This window comes from Topomyia yanbarensis, chromosome 1, assembly GCF_030247195.1.
Source record: "Topomyia yanbarensis strain Yona2022 chromosome 1, ASM3024719v1, whole genome shotgun sequence".
Taxonomy (NCBI): domain Eukaryota; kingdom Metazoa; phylum Arthropoda; class Insecta; order Diptera; family Culicidae; genus Topomyia; species Topomyia yanbarensis.
In genome coordinates this window covers 208,803,063-208,817,032 of record NC_080670.1, presented here as the reverse complement: position 1 = coordinate 208,817,032, position 13,970 = coordinate 208,803,063, and the positions used below count along the sequence as shown (strand labels likewise).

At 40.9% G+C, this 13,970-nt stretch overlaps 1 protein-coding gene across 4 annotated transcripts in view; it reads right to left on the bottom strand.

The window, feature by feature from the left end:
* Positions 1–87: 87 nt before the first annotated feature.
* LOC131690221 (uncharacterized) overlaps positions 88–13,970 on the bottom strand; it is a 79,919-nt gene continuing 66,036 nt past the window's right edge. For all 4 annotated transcript variants that reach the window (XM_058975838.1, XM_058975822.1, XM_058975814.1 and 1 more), the window contains 3 exons: positions 9,108–9,887; positions 821–1,460; positions 88–763 (listed from right to left, as the gene is read on the bottom strand). In XM_058975838.1, the coding sequence (XP_058831821.1) occupies positions 101–763; positions 821–1,460; positions 9,108–9,887 (2,083 nt within the window). In that variant the 3' untranslated portion in view covers positions 88–100. The remainder of the gene's footprint in view (positions 764–820; positions 1,461–9,107; positions 9,888–13,970) is intronic.

The following is a 13,970-nucleotide window of genomic DNA, read 5'->3' as shown; positions in this document are numbered from 1 at the left end:
TTAAACAGACGGTTTTTTTTATTCAGCAACGATTGGACACATCAAACTTAAAACTAACATAAAATGGGACACACCTCCCCCCCCCCCCCCCTCCGAACTACTACAACTCTAAACTATTCTTATTCTCCTGACCGGTACTGCTCCCCCCGCTACTATCCGACCGCTTCGACAGCTGCCGCTTCAGCTCCTCGTGCAGTTCGTCGTTAGCCTTATCCGCCTTGCAGATAACACCCACCACAACCCCCTGCAGGTGTTGATGGTGCTTTTTCTTCGGTACAAAATCATCGAACGACAGCGATTTTCTAGATTTTTTATTCCTCCCAAATGTACTGAACAGCGGTCGACTGTCAGCATGTTTACGCAGCTTCTCATCCGATTGGGTTAGCAGCAATGGCGGAGCGGCGCCATCCGATGAGGAGCCGCCCGTTGGCGGCGGTTGTTGTTGTTGCTGTTGGCCACCGTGGCGATCAACCAGAACTCGCATCCGATTTTTAATCGAACGCCGATGGTGACCGAATTTTTTGCTTAATTCACTGAAAGTGGAGCCTTTGGTGGTGGGTGGTACTGAACCGGTATCGGCCTCGATTTCTTCTCTTTGGTTTGATAGGTGGACCATATCCGGGTGAGTTCCCGGTCGCTTGATCAGCTGGTTGATATTCATTTTCTTCAGGTTGCGCCATAGACTGTTCATCTGCGAGGAACCGGTGGCGGTGGGTTGAGGTGATGAATGATTAGACGAGAGTGGGTGTTCAGGAATGTTGATCTAAAATGATAACGAATTAATTAGAATTAATCGTAGTTTAATTAAACAAGAACTCACCGGTTCATAGATGTTCTCGTCGTCATTAGAATTCTCCAAATCAAAATTAGCAAAGTTTTCAATCGTTAAATCGCTCAGTTCTTCGTAATCGTTAGTGTTTACCGGTGCGATACTTCCGCTGGCCAACGGTATCGGACCATCGATGTTGGACCTTTCCTTAAGCCGCCCGGTCTCCGAATCACGTACCATTTCCACCTTAATGCTATGCTCCGAGGGTGGAAAATCACCAGCCTCACCCAGTTTGACTAGATCCTCTTCCCGGACACCGTAGCTGAACTGATTCAGTCGACGAGCTTTCTTTAGACTCATATCAACCACGGCGTAGATGGGTTCTGATCGTAGCTGGTAACCACCGAGGAGGGCAGCACGATCACCGGAGGCACTTCTCTTCGGTGGTGACCGGGAGTCATGCCGACGAACGGTCGATCGGTTCAGGTCCGTTCGGCTGCTGGATGATTGACTAGACCGGTGCAGATCGCTGCTGTGGCTGTTGCTGCGGGTGCAGTTTATCGATGAGGTTGTAGCCGGGTCGGGTTTTAGTTTCCGATAAAGGGTGTCCGTAGAGCCGACGCTTCTGATGCCGGCGGCGTTGCCGCCTCCACCCAGCGAGAAGCCATTCTCCGTTAGGGCGATGGTGATGCTGTGGGAGAGGGAATTGTGTTAGGGCTTAGGCGTGATCATATTTTGAATTGTGAGTTAGTATAAGACTGTCTGGTAGAGTGTGCGTAAGAAGAGGAAAGATTCGTCGCTTCTGTTCAATCTGGCAATCTATCGGTAACTTATGATAAAAGCTTTTTTCGAATTCGACTAAAAATTAAACCGTACAAATTTTCGTCCTAGTGGCTATTTCGAACTGCCCTTTGTTAACGGGTTGCACGATCAACGACTCAGCAAAAACGTGTTTGCTGAGTGCTGTTTCAACTGTTCCGCAGCTTTTACCCGTTCCCTCTGATCCAACCTTCTTCTCGCGGGTTACTAGGCTGGCAAGATTCGGTCGGCTGATGAGAAGGCATCCGACGTCCCCTCAGGCTCAATTTAGACTGATTTGAACATTTCCCCGGTTGATCAACTTGACGGCAAAAATAATGCCGATAAAACTTTTTTTAGATGCGAATGATGACCAACCTTTTCAACCGGCCTCTGTATGGTCTACTTCCAACCTAAGTATAATTTTAATGTCATCGATTGCGATGTGTCTAAGCACGACTGTCATTGATATCGCCAAGTTCCGACCAGGTAAACTTATGGTATATGTGAGTGACCATGAATAGGCAAACAGGATTACTCGTTCGCTGCGAAGAGGTATCGAGTCTACGTACCCGTCAGGGAAGCAGAGATTAATGGTGTATCTGACAGGGAACTAGAAAATTTGCTGCAGTATGGGGTTGGCTCCTTCAAGAACACTGCTTCATACAGTGAACTTTCTGAATTGCAAGCAATTTCGTTCAGCAAAAATCGCGGAGGACAAGAAAATAACTTATTCTTCATTGGTTGCGTTTCAGGTGACTTTCGTCGAATCTGCTTTCCAAACTTTGCAATTTTGGATCAGGTTCGTCTATTTGTTTGCATGTTTAGTGCCGCTTTACAAAAAAATGGGTCGCAGAGCTACCTATTGTAGCAATAAAGCATGGAGTGTAAAATGCGAAGAGAATCATTAGGGTGCTGAAAAGTGCTCTTACTGTGGGGAGACTCCGCATGATCTCTTGACATGTCTCACACACAACTTACGCGAGGAATAATTGAAACGTTCTCCTACACTATGCTTCTTCGTGAAGGCACGAGGGTGTCCAAGTAATTCCTGGTCTAGAAAATCGTAGAAACGAGCAAGAAATTCCTGCGCTTCCCGAGACATCAAAGTCGCAATATTACAGTCTAACATTTTACCTAGTGCTGGACAGATTAACTTCTCTGACATCGCGGACTGGATATTTACAACTTTCAACAGTACTGATCCGCTTAAAAGTATTTTTATTTCTCTTCTTCTTGCAGCGAGAAACCTTTTCAAGCAGTTAACCTGTTAACTGTTAACCGGCCCCTCTGTGAAGTGATCGTACTCTTCGACGGCGAATTCCCGAAAGTCGATTCCTTCAAAAAAAAACTATACACAGTTTGAGATGTGATGCATTTGCAAAAAGGGCTAACTTACGATATAAATCTTAACTTCGACGATTTCAACATTATACGTCTGGCTCGGGATAACCCTTACGGAGGGGTACTTCCGGGGATTAAAAAATTGCAATCGAATCAATCTCACCTGTATACCAGGAATGGAAGTTGTCGCTTGTCAAATCAGGATTAAAGGCAATACCTTTGTTTTGCTTCCATCTATATTCACCCTAGAGTTCCGGTTGGGCAACGAAGGCTTTATATCTTTGCGCTTGTGACGGCGGGTATCGTGACATCGAATATGTTGTCTGGTCGTGCACCGAGCTAAACGTGCCCTTGGAACACCATCGGACCGTTGGATGGGGTGTTTGGGACGTGTTTACTAACCGCGATCTTTACTCTTTATTTAAAATGATTAAAAACCAAAGTTGGTTATCCCTCGCCTCATTTTTGTTAATCCTTCTCAGAACCCTACCACGAGACTGGTAAATTTCCCAAAAATGAAACCCTAATTGCAAGCAGCCATGTGGAAGTCCGGCCCCCTGAAGAGATTCCCTGTGGTTCAAAGTCAACTGTCGCCCCGATTGATGATTTTCTGTTTGCCATACAGCTGCAAGCTTGTGTTCTTCTTTCCACTGTCATCGTTGTGCGCACCGTCTACCCAATCTCCGATACCGTGTCTGCTATTCTTTTGTTGGAATCCATCTCCCTTGTTATTTAAATTGCAACAGTACAACGACTGATGAGTTCGACGCTTCTAGCTCACAGTCTAGCTCTCGTGGTAAGCTACCATCTTCGCTACACAACGCAGCTGATATGGGATGCCTCGAACTCCGCACCACCACCGAACCAGTGATCGTCAGTCGTTCTGATTCTGTTCGTGAGAGTGATATAAGAAACTGCTAACCCGCAACAAAAGGTAGCATAATTGCTACGCTCTCCGCTAAATGACGTCAATGCAGCCGAATCTGCTCCATCCTCGAACATCATCGAGGTTTACTTCCAGAATGGTGGCTGCCTAAATTCGTCAGCGGACAGCCATTTGTTCGCGACTACACATTTGACGCCCTGATCGAGAAATGGCTCGACAGCCGTACTCTGTCTCGCAACACGATCAACAGCCATAATAAGTCGGGTGGTGGTGTGCTTATCGCTGTTTGTCATCGTATAAAATCCCGAGTAACTAAAGATAATCGGTGGGGGAGCTCCGAGCTACCAGTGAAATTTGCTGATCGATCGCTGTTCCTGTGTTTTGTGTATTGATAACCCGCTAGAATTCGTGATTCCAGCCTGATCGATGTACATCTTTCCTCTATTTCTTCCATGACCTCGATTGTTGCCCCGACTGACGATATTGTCATTCTGGGTGACTTCACCTTGCCTGGCTTGACGTGGTTTCCGTCAAGTAGTGAATACCGAACAATCTGCGTTTATGGATAATGCCCCAGTTGTCTATTAGACAGCTGGAAAATCAATAATGTCATCAATGAGAATGGACATACACTGGACCAGGTATTACAATCCGTATTGGTCCACTGCTCTGTCTCCTTTAGTTCAGCATGTGCTCGCTGGTAACTCAGGAGTGAAGGTTGAAGATGTGACAATTGTCTACAATTTAAAAAATACGACAGCATCGTTAGCACGCTGTTGGATATAAACTGGGATGGAAATCTTAACAACGATAGCGTGAACGATGACTTGAAAATCACTTGAGAAAGTGTCTGCTATCAGAGATTTTGTTGTACTTCTAGACTCGCTGATGTTCTTCAGATATTTCCATGTTATAGCAATGTGAATAGAGGTTTCAACTTCGATACCCAAACGCTCGATCACCTTAGTGTCAAGAGACGGCAAGACGCGATGTTTGATTCTGCGACTAACCGCTACTGCGATACCCCCGCTGAATCCAACAATTCGAACAAATCGATGAATAACAAAATTAGAGTTACTCTTCAATTTAATATTTGATTTAAAAATAGGTTTCGGTCACAACGGCTATATGCACATTAAGAAGTTGAAAATTCGTCTTTTAGTGAAAGTCATTATTAAGCTGTAAATTTATTACAATTTTGTAAACAAAATCCTACCCACTTTGAAAAGCTTCAAACATGGAAGTTGAATTCAGCATTGCAGTCGTCAACTGAAACATTGATTGCTGCAAGAATTTCATTTTTTTTCTTCCGTGATGCTACCTAGATCGGTTGGAGCAAAGAAGGAGGCGTTGTGTGCGAGCGAAAGCATAAGATGACGTTCCATTGTAGAATGGTGTGTCGGATATAGACCATCTTTGTATAGGTATATAAGGTTCTATTTCTATTTTGAAGCGGATTAAGAAAAATTAAATTTGTTTTCTTCAAGTGTACCTGGAGAAGTAGGTAAATTTTTTGTTTGTTACTTTTGTTGTTTTGAATGAGAATTAATTTTTTTTCGAATAGGACATGCTCAGAAACTCGATTTATGGTTTTCGCTACAATTAGCGCATTGAAATATTTTGTGGTTTTTTTCACCGGACAAGCGTCCTTTGTGTGGGAATTATTACCACAGATCATTCATTTGAAATCTATTTTTTTGTGCCGTGCCCAAATCACTGGCATCTACGACACTGGGTCAGATTTTGAATTTTGCCCCCATGTCGTCTATAAAGTTTCCACTTGCTTTTTCTAACACTTACAAATTATGAACCTCATTACGGTTAAAATGAATAAAATGAAGCTCTTGGATAATTCCAGAACGTTGGGGCGCGTTGGAGTCGTTAGTTTATATATAGAATATATATTATATAGAATAACTTGTGAAGGAGAAAAACAAAGTAAATTTTTCAATTCGTTGGGTATTTATTTTGGGTCCTTACGGGGTAGCACTTTCAAGACAGCCTTGAATGGTCTATCTTGAAATCATATGAATAGAATTTATATAACTTCTTCTTAAGATACACACGGAAAAAAATCCGTTCATAAATTCATGAAGTGAATATCGTGAACTGAACGATTTACGAAAACCGTGACCAAGTTCCTGAAATCATGAATAATAAACCTCGTATTCATGAAACTATTAGTGTTTTCAAAAAACTAGTTCTTTAACCTTTTCATGCCCAACTTTTTTCTAGTGCATGTAGGGTTTCAAAACTATTTTTCCTTGACAACGTTGGGGTCAAGAAACACTAACAGCATTTTTTCATAAAGATAGGTGCTTCCCTCGCAGTGCTGGAAGCTGCTCAATTTTTACCTTCCAATGCTCACAACAATTCTCCTAGAATATTTAAAATAGTCCACTTGCATGGAAAACGTAGCCAAAGACGGTCTAAATTGATAAATCAGTTTTCAATAATGTTGAATCAAAACGAAGATATATGAAAAATTCATTTTCTGTTGTCAACGTAAACTGTCCCTGGCAGCACTGCTCCATCGGAATCCAATCAGACTAATTGTAATAACTACAATACTAGAGCTGATTCTTGTAACTGTTATTACTCAAGTGAAAGCAAATAGTCACATTTATTAGCCTTACTTGTTTTTGTGAGCAAATCTTACCTCAATCAAAAGTTATAGCTGTTTAAAAACGTTGTTGTCCACAAACAACATGGGCATGAATGGGTTAAGAATATATACATGGGTTACTGTTGTTGTTCCCTAGACGTGTTTAGTTTTTGTTGTTATTCTTGTGATTTCCCATCACGTTACCGTGCTATTTTAGTCACGAGTTTACTATCGGATTTTTCTGTCGGACTAGCGGGTTCCTGAAATCATGAACTTTTCATGATTTCAGGATCTTAGTCACGATATTCGTAATTTTTATTCACGTTATCGTGATATTTTAGTAAAGTGATTTATGTTCATGATTCCAGGATCTTAGTCACGATTTTTTTTCACGAGTTGTGTGATTAGTGTTCATGATTTCAGGATATTTGTCACGATTTTCGTTATTTCTGTTCATGTTATCATGATAATTTATTTCAGAGCTTACTTTCTAATTTGACCCTAAGGGTAATGTGACTAATGTTCATGATTTGAGGGATTTTTTTAAATTCGTGATCTATTAATATTAACCGGATCATAAAAATGTAACTGATTCGCGATATCTTGTTCTGTGAACTATATCACGCACACTATTTGGGGAGCGCAGTTTTCGTTTTCTGTCCAGACATCACAATGAATCTTATCCAATGAATAACGATGTTCGAGGTCCTAATAGTTTTTTTTATACCTACCTACTGCTCGAATCTATTACTGGTCGCTAGTGCAGCTGGACATTTCATGAAAAAGTGCATGGAACAGAAATGATCTGCGAATAATACTCCAAATTTTGTGAAATAGTTCACGTGAAAAATTCCTTACCATGTTGCATAGAAATGTAAATGATTGAGGATATCTTCAAAATATCACCAGCACGCAAAAAAAGATTGTAAATCATGTACTAGCAATCGTGAACCAGTTTACGAATACATGAATAATATTTCATGATTTCGTGAATTATTTCACGAACACGGATATTGAACTATTTCACGAGCACGGATAGTGGATCGTAATTAATGTATTAGAGATCATGATTTAGTTCATGAAGATTGAATGGATTCATGAAAAAAGTTCCGAATTTCGTGAAATAGTTCACGAGAAAATATCCAGAGTATTTTGGTTTTGTGAACTAAGGTTCCTTTATTTATGAAAAACATCATGAGTCATTCTTCGGTTTCATGAATATTGTTCATAAAGTTGTGAGCTAGTTCGCGTACTGCAAATCGAATTAGAAATGATTTAGCGGAAACCGTGACTGAAGTTCACAAAACAAATATTTCCACTAACATACTGAAGAGAAATTGAACTTAATTATAAAACACATGATTTTTGGTCATGGTCCTGTTTTCATACCGTAAAAACGTAAGCATTCCAGAATTCATGGCATTTTATTCACGATTTTCGGAACAATTTCTTTTTTTTCGTGCAGGAGAAGTCGTTTGTGACAAATCAAGTCATCCGCTGTAACTCGACATTCTCCTCTTCGGCTAATCTGAAAAGAGACTTTCACGTCCGGTAGGAACGTCGAAAGCTCAGTTCGGAAGGCGGAGGTCATCACAGTGATGTCGGCAGATAAGATTGCTGTTTCTTCTGTTTCACATTCGGATAATGCATCGAATGAGTTGCTGTAATCAATCGTTTTATTCAAAATTAGACTGAGTAGAAAATGTAGGTAGTCATAGGAAAGACTGTTGCTGGTGAAAAGTTCTAGGTAAACCAGGAGCTCTCAAGATTTGTGACCAGATCGAACGAAGGTTCAAACTAAACTGAGCACACCAGATATTCGTAACACACTTTAGAGCGCTACGTTGAACAGAGAGAGAGTGCATCACCTTACTTCAATCCATATAACGTTACAAACGACTCGGTCGTCTCTCCGGATATTGTACCCTTTTGTTGTGCTATCCAGCTGCGAGGCTCCTCGTGTGAAACCGGAGGAAATGTCGACACAGGTTTTGTCAAAAACTTCCTAACAAGCGTTACTATCTAACATCTAAGACGGCTTTCTATAATTTACCTGACATGATGTGTACGAAATGGGTGTCGTAAGCTAATAAATTACAATTACAAAAATTACAAAATTATCACTGCAAAATTGAACCGAAGTTGTAGAAGTTCGATTTCACCGTTTTGTTACTGAAACAATTTCAGCTTAGTTTAAACGTGCACGTTGCGAATTAGTCATAATGAATTCAAACCGATGCGCTGTCATTTGATATTGTTCATATGTGACAAAACAATCGTTCACACTTTAAACAGTGCATGTGATACTCAGTTATTCACTTCTTGCTATGACTGGAAACCAGTTAGACAAGCGTTGCTTCCAGTGCCGTATTTCAGTTATACATTTCCGTATGCATCGGATACCCAAGTCAGCTGCACTCAACAAATCATTTTACGATCTTGTTCAATGCACCACACACTAAATAGCATCCCATGACGGCACCGCACCAACAGAAACTCCCTATTAAATCACAGCTCGGATCGTATTGCAGTAGTAGCACTTTTCGATCATCGCACCGAAAAAGTTCATTCCACCAATTACGAAAAAAAAATCACATTTAAAAATCTCATTTTTCTTCTCGCACGCACACTCTCACACATATTAATTTACCGCTCGATTAATCTAACCCCATTACCCAATCGAAAGGGCTGGGCACTCCACTCACCTATCCGCACTCCACTTGGTAAGATTGTTGTGATTGATATCGGTGAGCGGTTTGGAATCCATCATCGCCATCGCCGGCAGCAGCAAATCTGGCCGCACGCCACCAACTCTCGTAGCCACTAGTCGCAGATCCGTTGCACTACCACCTCCGCCTCCTCCTCCTCCGGTAGCCGCGCGATTATTGTTACCACTTGCAAAACTGCTTCCAGTGCCGAACCGGCGTAGATCACCGGTACTGGCCGCCAAAATTGCAATGTTTTGACCACGGCCAGTTGTTGTTTGCTGGAATCTGCCGGCACCGACGCCACCGCCGTCACTAAACATACTGTTGATCCGACACACCTCAACGGACTGATGCATTTTTCCCCGATCGGTGTGCAGTCGGAAGTTGTTGGCTAGGGCTGTGGCTGTCTTTCCTTCTGTTCCTCCTCCTGCACCACCACCACCGCCACCACTTCCGCCGACGACACCAACGACTCCCAGGTGCTGCTTCAGTTCACCAACCAGTCGACTATCAACTGATCTGCTGCTTTTCACGTGCTTTACTTTGTCCCCCCGTTTACCTCCGTCGCTGTGGTTGTCGTCGTTGTCTGGGTTTGTCCTCGAGCTGTTGTTGTTGTTGTTGCTATCGCTGCTACTGCTTTGACTGGTTTTGGTCGTCACTTTGATCCCCGGGTCCCCTCGGCTGATGTTACCGTTACTGATATCACGCGCCACTGCTACTGCTACTGCCTTTGCTGCTGTTGGTGTTGTTGTTGTTGTTGGCTTTTCATCGTTTTCCCTACAAGGAAAGAAAAACGGATCAGATAGATAAATATAGAACACATTTTTTTTCAGGTTATAAGCAGGCAAATAGCTTGGGTGGATAAGGTCTTCCCCCGTTGGGTTTATGTTTACTATTAGGAAGTGAATGTGTGTACACACTCTCTCTCGACTTGAAATAAAAAAGCAGTCCATTTTGAGTGACTGCTTCCAGAACGACCGACCGACCGGCAGACCGACCAGAGCTATACCAGGAACGAATTGGATAAAATTACAGAAGCTATAGGAAAGCGAAGCTGCCTGGCGGCAGACTCCATCCCGTGGTCCCCTTTTTTCCCCGTACGGAGTACGACGGCGGGGGCACATATAATGTAACATCCACTGCCGGATACGCAGTGTGTTATGTTTACTCTAATGGAAACGTTTAGTTATCTGGCGGACATATTTACGATGTTCTACCGTGATTGTTAAGTACGATTCAGACGATACATCAGCTTCCGTCAACGTCAACGGAACGTCACCGTTCCGTCAGGATAAGTTTAATACTTTTCTCTTGTGCCCGTTCACACATGCCGTACGTAAAAACGTTCCGTGCCGTTGATGTTGTGTGTGAATGCCTCCATTTAACTGCATGTAACTTATCCTGACGTAACGGTGACGTTCCGTTGACGTTGACGGAAGCTGATGTATCGTCTGAATCGTACTTTATGCTGAGTATGGGTGCAATGGACTGACCGAGGGAAAAGAACTTGAAATTGAGCAATTTGTTTTTTTTTTACCACGGACTCTAGAGTTTCGATTTTGAGATCGGTTAGCCGTAGTGGACTAGTAGATCCACAAACATAGAATAAGGATGAGTGGGATGATGGTAGAAAACCGTATAAAAGCTACTTAAAATAAATATGATCAGTAGAGGAATGACTCAAGCAAAAAAAATAAAACGGCTACATAGATTTATGTAAACAAACTTATTTTAGTTACGAAATTTGCGTTTCGACTCATCTCATCAGAATTCGACACTAACTTAGAACCGATCCAAGTTATCACACTTCAGTTTTTGGAGCTAACGAACCATTTCAAGATTTAATATTCAATGTACTTACAATAGGGCATTGCAAAAAATTTTTTTTTTGAATTCTCAAAGGCAAACCCCCCCCCCCTCCCATATTGTGACAAATGTCAAAGTAAGTTCAGATGCCAAATTTTACATCATTTGGACAATTCTAGACTCCCGCCCACTTCGCTTGAAATTTTTGAAATTGGTAATATGGGAAAATATTGAGGAAAAATATATTAAACGCTATAACTTTTGAAGTAGCAATCAGAAAATTACAATTTATACCTCTTTTTAAATGAAATAACCGTAGTATTTGAAGGAATTTTTTTTTGTTTCTATGAAATACGGGAAAGTAGGGTACTGGGTCATTTTGGCCCCAAAACCCCCTATTTTTAATAATTTTTCTGCTCCGTGATGCAAATCATACATATTCTGCAGTTTTTCTAATGTAAAAAATCTCAGAAATCGAACGGAATTTTTTTACCTTTGTCCGAATACGAGAAGTTGGGGTTATAGGGCCTTTTGTCATTCAAATTAACTTTTATCATTTTCTCGTGCACAAATCTCTATTATTCTTCAATCAATTTTCATAAAATGAACTTTGTTGAACGTGGAAAATTTTTAGAAATACATATATAATAGATTCGTTAGCGGTAAAATTCAGAAACATCTTTTTTTATATTGACTATGCAAATCACATTTTTTTTCATTAAATGCCCTAATACCCCCACTTCCTCTATTTTTCCAGGATATACACTTTTCTCATGTGATTCCCAAGCGTACTTTACACTTAAAGTAGTAAAGTAAATAAGATTTTTGTTGTTAAATGGAGTTAATATGATTTTATGATTAAAATGTGAAATCGAGACTATATGTCAGATAATTTGATGTTTCTGAATTTTACCGGTAAATAATATATTTTTATTTTGTTCCTAAGGATTTTCCACGTTCAACAAGGTACAATTTATTAAAATTGAGTGAAGAATAATAGAGATATACGCACGAGAAAATGATAAAATTTAATATGAATGACTAAAGGCCCTATAACCCCAACTTCTCGTATTCGGACAAAGAACAAAAAGGTTCCGTTAGATTTCGGAGATTAATGTAAAAAAACTGCAAAATATGTATGATTTGCATCACGGAGCAGATTTTTTTTTAAATAGGGGATTTCGGGACCAAAATGATCCAGTACCCTACTTTCCCGTATTTTTCTGGGAATGGAAATGTCTTCATTCAAATACAAATAGATTATTTTCTTTAAAAAGAGATAGAGAGAGAGAGTAATTTTTTGATTGCTACTTCAAAAGTTATAGCATTTAATATATTTTTCCTCCATATTTTCCCATAATACCAATTTCAAAAATTTCAAGCGAAGTGGGCGGGAGTCTTGAATTGTCCAAATGATGTGAAATTTGGCATCTGAGCTTACTTTGACATTTGTCACAATATGGGGGGGGCTTTGAGCACCAAAAAATTTTTTTTTTACAATGCCCTAACCTACAAATGGTTGTACACAATCGGAATTAGTTTAAGTTGTTCAGGACTAATAGCCTTTATCTGGTTTAAGGGGAGATATACACCTAGGCATCAGAAAAGGGTTATTTTTATGATTTTGAAGGACACCTATTTAAAAATTTGGATCAGGATTTATGTTTAAATCTATACACATCCAACGATATGATAATTTGACGAAAATGCTCTACTCCGACCCAACGCTGCGGTCGTTGACTTTAAATTTTGTTTAAAACGACCGAGTTTTAGTGAAGTGAAGGTAAAAATGCAACTTAGACTTACGGAAGTGTTGTACCTGCAGTATCATCATCTTAGCTGTGCAGTGTTAATATCATTCAACACGTTAGCACAAGCCGAGCGTTTCGTTTTGAAGAACAACTTAAAACACGTGGTTGAAAGTGACAACGTTGGAATTAAGATTCCCGTATACATTGAGAATGATTATATAGATGTAAGATTATATGACCTATCACCTCGTACCCCTCCTGAGCCAATTGCAAAATGCATGTCGCAATACGGAGAAGTAGAATCCGTTACACCTGATACTTGGAGAAACTTCTTCCCGGATACTCCTAACGGCGTTTTTATAGTGAGGATGCGGGTTGAAAGGCCTATACCCTCCTACTTGACAATTAAACTCAAAACTTACGGAACTACAATTATGCAAACTACGCTATGCACCTATGAGGGGCAAACTCCTACGTGCAAGTATTGTAATCAGACAGCTCATCATGGACAACCTTGCGCGGAAGATGCAGAGGAAAATGCATCTCAACCGATTGCCAACTCATCTACGGCAAACCAACCTAAAACAAAGTTTTCAATACCAATGCCTGAACCACACACGGTGGCCAAATTTGTGGCAGCTGTTCAGACCATAATGACAACGGCAAAAGAATCATCCAGCACCCCAAAAGCAACTGTAAGCAACATCAGCAACGAATGCAGTAACAATGACGACGGAAGCAAGGAAGAACATCTGAACCCGGACACCAAGCCAACTTCGACCGGGACGTGAAAAACAAGAGAGAATTAAATGACCCCCCTGACGCTGTTTGCCAACAGACATCGCGAAAAAAGGTCTCCGCTCGAAATAAAAAGTTGCGCGCACGAGATCCAATTAAGTAATTCTTGTTTGTATTTTTATTTTTACATGTATTGTAAACGTATAAATGATCCACGGCTCCGTTAAGCTACCGCTATGAGCCGTGTCAAATAAGCGAATTAAAAAAAAAGTTTGTATGTATATGATTTATAGACTCCCAAACGGCTTAATCGATTACCGTAAAAAAATATACACAGTAGGCATTTGTTATGGAGCGTGTTTGTGTGCTATTGGCTGGGGATTATCTGCCCGCCAGATGGCGCTACGGAACAAATTGTGTTTTCCTCTTATTTCGTTGAAAATCGCAGCAACGCGCGATGGGTACTAGCTAGTTATCAATAAAACACTAAAATCCAAACTTTCAAGTTGGGGGTGGGCGTAGCGTAGTTGGTAAATCGATTGCCTTGTACGCAGCGCACCTGGGT